Source organism: Austrofundulus limnaeus, unplaced genomic scaffold (assembly GCF_001266775.1).
Source record: "Austrofundulus limnaeus strain Quisiro unplaced genomic scaffold, Austrofundulus_limnaeus-1.0 Scaffold53, whole genome shotgun sequence".
In the NCBI taxonomy this organism is placed as follows: Eukaryota; Metazoa; Chordata; class Actinopteri; order Cyprinodontiformes; family Rivulidae; genus Austrofundulus; species Austrofundulus limnaeus.
The window spans coordinates 1,700,462-1,705,106 of NW_013952455.1; the positions used below are offsets into that span (position 1 = coordinate 1,700,462).

Here is a 4,645-nt window from a genome sequence, read left to right on the forward strand (position 1 = left end):
TATATATACACATATATAATTAATTTTTAAAATAATTTACAAAAAAACCCCCGGTAAATATGAAGTCTTTGTTTTCCCAATGGCTCAATCTAATCTCTCTTGTTGCTCAGTGTGCGCACGTCGGAAAAAACAATATTTCAGGTAACTCACAGCAGATCTTCCTGGCAACGACGATGTTGGTGATGAATTACTTGTAGTACAATGAAGAGAATGACTGCACAGTAAAGCGAAGGATACAACTCCTCAAGGTGAAAAATTATATATTGTCACAAGGAGAACAAAATGAGAGTAGGATAACTGAGAATTTTGTTAAATTTCAGGGGATTTTCACAGACATTTATTAGATAAAAAATCTAAGAAAAAAATCTGAGAATGACTGGCAGCAACTCTGAACTGCGACTCTGCAGAGGTCCACTGGATTTCAACCAGCTTGGATGCTCCTGTACTGCTTTGGCTTCAACTTCCACATTATGTGCCTGTCTAGTTCCCTTTTTTAAAATCATGTTGATGGGTTCATGCAGTTGCTCACATTAAAACCTTCACAGCACCATCAGTTTTGCATGACATGATTACTCTGGTAGGATTATTGTTGATATTCCTGCTGGAGGTGACCCTGGCTGCACCAGTAGTGCTACAGCTAACTGCTGCTGCTGTTGTTTACACTTGGAAATAACCAGAGAAAACTATGTAACTAAGCATGTGGGACAAATGTAATTATTGCCTTAATGTTCATAAAACCCCATTCTTATAAAACACCATAAAATTTAAAATATGTTTGTTTTAAGAGGACAACAATCATCTTTGGTTTTAGCTGTGTTCAGACTAGCCGTTAGCTCATGAGTCCTAATGAGCTGAATGCTTTTTTTTTTTCACAAGTCATTTGTGTTGTTGTTATCCTGAGATCTAACTCCAGGTTAAACTCAGAGTTTCAACTTCAAAATATCTCTTGTTTTCTCTTTTTATTGCAGATCCCACCCTGCCTGCTGTGTGTCAGCTGCAATCTTCATTCTCTTGTCCCAGTTTCATGATCGCAGACCTGCAGCCGCAAAAGGTGCGAGGATGGAGCCGTCCCGCAGCAGGTGATGGTGGTCCTGAAGTCCATGTGATCCAGCTCTGTTCAGCAGGCTCAGGGCGCTGTAGGTGAGAACTCAAATCGAATCTCTAGTCACGTCCTGTTGTACAGACTCCCAAAGGTAACCGTTGTTTTCTCTCTTCTTTCAGCTCTGGGCAGGTGGAGGTGATCGTCTCTGTTGTGTCCCCGGTGGTCTCGGTAAAGGAGCAGAAGGTGGTGCTGATTCTCAGCAGCTCAGTCCCTGTTAGCTGGATTATGAGGGCTCACGGTGTCCGTGGTCACATCTCTGTTCACGTATGGAAAACTCCTAATCAAAAGACTGAATTTGAGTTCAGGTGTCTGCCTTCTGTGAAAGAGTCGTCCTATAACCGTTGGGTTGCCGGTTCRATCCTCCGTTCCATCCATCTCAGTCACTGTGTCCTTGGGCAAGACACTTGACCCACCTTGCCTGCTGGTGGTGGTCGCAGGGCTTGGTGGTGCTGGTGTATGGCAGCCTTGCCTCTGTCAGTGTGYCCCAGGGCAGCTGGCTACAATGCAGCAGWGTGTGAATGTGTTTCTGAATGGGTGAATGATTGAGGTGTAAAGTGCTTTGGAGTCTGTAGGGATTTAATAAAGTGCTATATAAGTTCAGGACATTTACCGTGTCCTAGTTCTTTTACATGCTGAAATCTTTTACACTTGATTGCACTCAGGTTGTTTACTTGGATAACTTGTTTAATCTCTCTCTCCTCAGTCCTCCAGTGATGTGTCTCCACCCTTTCCACCTGAGCCTGACCTAACCCTGTCCAGCACACTTGACCCAGACCTGTCTTCTGTTCCTGATCTTCTCCTCTGGGCCCAAAAAAGCGGCTACATCGAGGTGACCTCTTACACCGAGGCCAACCTGGCCAATCGCTTGGTGATCCTCCTGACTGGGGGCAAGACAGGTGAGTCTCTTCTTTCCATTCAAGACAACCAAATTTTTTGTTTTTGTTCTTGGGTTGACACTTAAGCATAAAAATGAGTAGTTAGTTAGTCAGTCAGTCAGTTAGTTAGTTAGTTAGTTAGTTAGGTAGGAACAAATGTCCTGGATTAGAGATTTTATTTCTAGCTGGAGTATGGAATATGTACTTTGTAAATCCCCTTTTCTTCATCTAAATACTGGGGTTTACCCTGGGGTCTTAAGTGATTTGATTAGCCAGGTTTAATGGATAAATATAAATGAGTATCATCAGCACAGTAGAAATTTATCCTGTGCTATCTAACTATACCTCATGGAATCATATTGGTCCAAATTTTAAACCCTGAGGAACTCCGTGACTAATAATATATATATTATTAAAATGCTTAATGTGTTTTTTCTTTCTTATTGTTCTTTGAACAGCCATGAGCCACTCGGCCCACATTTTTCACAGGAGATCAGAGTTGTTAGACCCGGCACTGGATGAAAGAAAAGGTTAGCGGTTCCAACGAAATGTTGCTCTGTGAAATTAAATGAGATTRTTTTAAATTTACATATACTCTAAGTGTTGGTAAAGTATCTGGCTGACAGGGTTAATCAGACAGGTGAGTAGCAGAAGAAAAAAACAGGTTTGAAGAACATTCAAAGATAAGAAATGCAGTTTCATAACACTGGGAATTGTTAGAGTGGGAAATTTTCATGAGAATTATTGGAAATTGATGAGAATTAAGAGGATTTTTTGGAATAAACAGAAATGAATCTGGATTTTAAAGTAATGAATGTTAGTATATTTASGGAAAATATATCTTACTTAAAACAATATTATTTCATTGCTGTACCATGCAATAAATAGGCTGTGCTACATTTTCAAAGTGCTCAGTTATGTCACCTGGACATATGGGGAYTGAAGCAATAACAAATTAAACATTTTGTTAAAAGTTGTATTTGGTCAAACATCTTTGTTTCTTGTTGTATTATCTGCCTGTAAGAACACAGTTTATTTATAATCTGAGGTTGTCAGCAGAAGAACTCCRTCTTGGGAGTTGTTTAAATTTCTTATAAGACAATAACCTGAAGCAAACAGCAAAAACTACACAAAATATGATTAATGACAACAAGATGCATGTTCTGGAGAGGTGTCACATGAATTGAAAGACTGATCCTTACACATCCTGAGCTTCAGAGGATTTGTAAAGAAAAATTTAGTAAAATGCAGTGTTTTGTTATGCAAGATTTGAGACTTAAGAAGTTTGTATTAAAGAAGAAAGAAAAGGGGGTGAATATTTGTGCCCTTATTTACTGTAATATTAGATATTTAATTTTATTGGTATTTGTAAAATCTGGATTTGGCATTAAAATGATATGTTTTTTTGTCTGAAATGCTCATTTACATTAATTGATATATGACAGCAATAAAAGCATAAAATCTCCAGGGGGCTGAACACCTTTTATAGGAACTATAGATGAGGCTGGCAGGTGAACATGGAATGAATTGACATACTTAATGGTAGTTTCAGTTTCACATAGTTCCCTTCTTCAGCAATAATTAAGCAATAATTGTGTCCATCCCAGAGCTATAAATGTTCTCGCTGCATCTTTGTCTTTTTTCTCTTTAAACCAGGCAGAGAGAGTTTAACAGTGAACTGTGAGGGTGGACTGCTCAGATTGACAGTGGACCAACAACTACTGCAGGTCTTCATTCATTAAAATTAAATGTAATGGTACTGTCACTGCTTTGTTGTTGTTTTTTTTACTATGTTAAAGTAGTTGAATTCTTTGTTTGTTTTTAGTCTTGTGGCGTAAATGACAAAGTGTAACATTCACGATGTGTTCTTGTTGTGTTTATTGCACATGTTGAAGGGTGAGAAAGTTACATTATATGACATTAGCATGTTATTCTATGTTGCTGTGGTGTAACAGTCTCATCCTTTTCGTGGGTGTGTTTTTGTTCTTGCGTGTGACGTTGTTGCAGTCTATCTGTGATGTTCACAGGAGGGTGTAAAGAGGAGGCCTAGGCTGCGTTCGCTGGTCTGTCTTGTCTTGTTCTTCTTGCTAGGACTCTTTGTTGCTCTGCTCAGACAGTTAGTTAGTTTTTCTGACATCATCCTCTCCTGCAGGGTTTGTCTGTACCAGTTGCTGCTGTGACCCTGCAGGATCAGAAATGCCAGGCCGTGTCTAATGGGAGCCATTTCCTGCTGGCGCTGCCCGTCATGTTCTGTGGCACCGAGGCGGTGTTTGTAGAAGAGCCCAGAGGGGTGCTGTACAAAAACACGGTGAGATACGAAACGCTCACAGGAAGAACCAAAAACAACCACAGTTGTAAAGTAACTAAGTACAAATACTTCTTTACTGTACTTAAGTAGAATTTTTGGGTATCTGTACTTTACTTGAGTAATTGTTTTTCAGCRTACTTTTTACTTCTACTTCTTACATTTTCACACAATTATCTGTACTTTCTACTCCTTACATTTTTTAAAAAAGGCAAGAAGTAAGTTGTTACTTTCATTTCATTTTTGCTTGTTTTCATTCCAGCTTGTTCTTGTAAAAAATAAACACTATCCATATAAATTGTGCCTCCTAGATAGAGGGAATTTAATTTGAATGAGAAGTATAAATATATATAACTCTGATAC

At 39.1% G+C, this 4,645-nt stretch overlaps 1 protein-coding gene across 2 annotated transcripts in view; it reads left to right on the top strand.

The window, feature by feature from the left end:
• engl (endoglin, like) overlaps positions 1–4,645 on the top strand; it is a 21,808-nt gene that overhangs the window by 6,865 nt on the left and 10,298 nt on the right. Inside the window, exons 6-12 of one of the 2 annotated variants that reach the window (XM_014008875.1) lie at positions 969–1,140; positions 1,222–1,366; positions 1,806–1,998; positions 2,436–2,507; positions 3,634–3,704; positions 4,005–4,040; positions 4,130–4,285. In XM_014008875.1, the coding sequence (XP_013864329.1) occupies positions 969–1,140; positions 1,222–1,366; positions 1,806–1,998; positions 2,436–2,507; positions 3,634–3,704; positions 4,005–4,040; positions 4,130–4,285 (845 nt within the window). The remainder of the gene's footprint in view (positions 1–968; positions 1,141–1,221; positions 1,367–1,805; positions 1,999–2,435; positions 2,508–3,633; positions 3,705–4,004; positions 4,041–4,129; positions 4,286–4,645) is intronic. The other variant, XM_014008876.1, reaches the window with a different exon arrangement.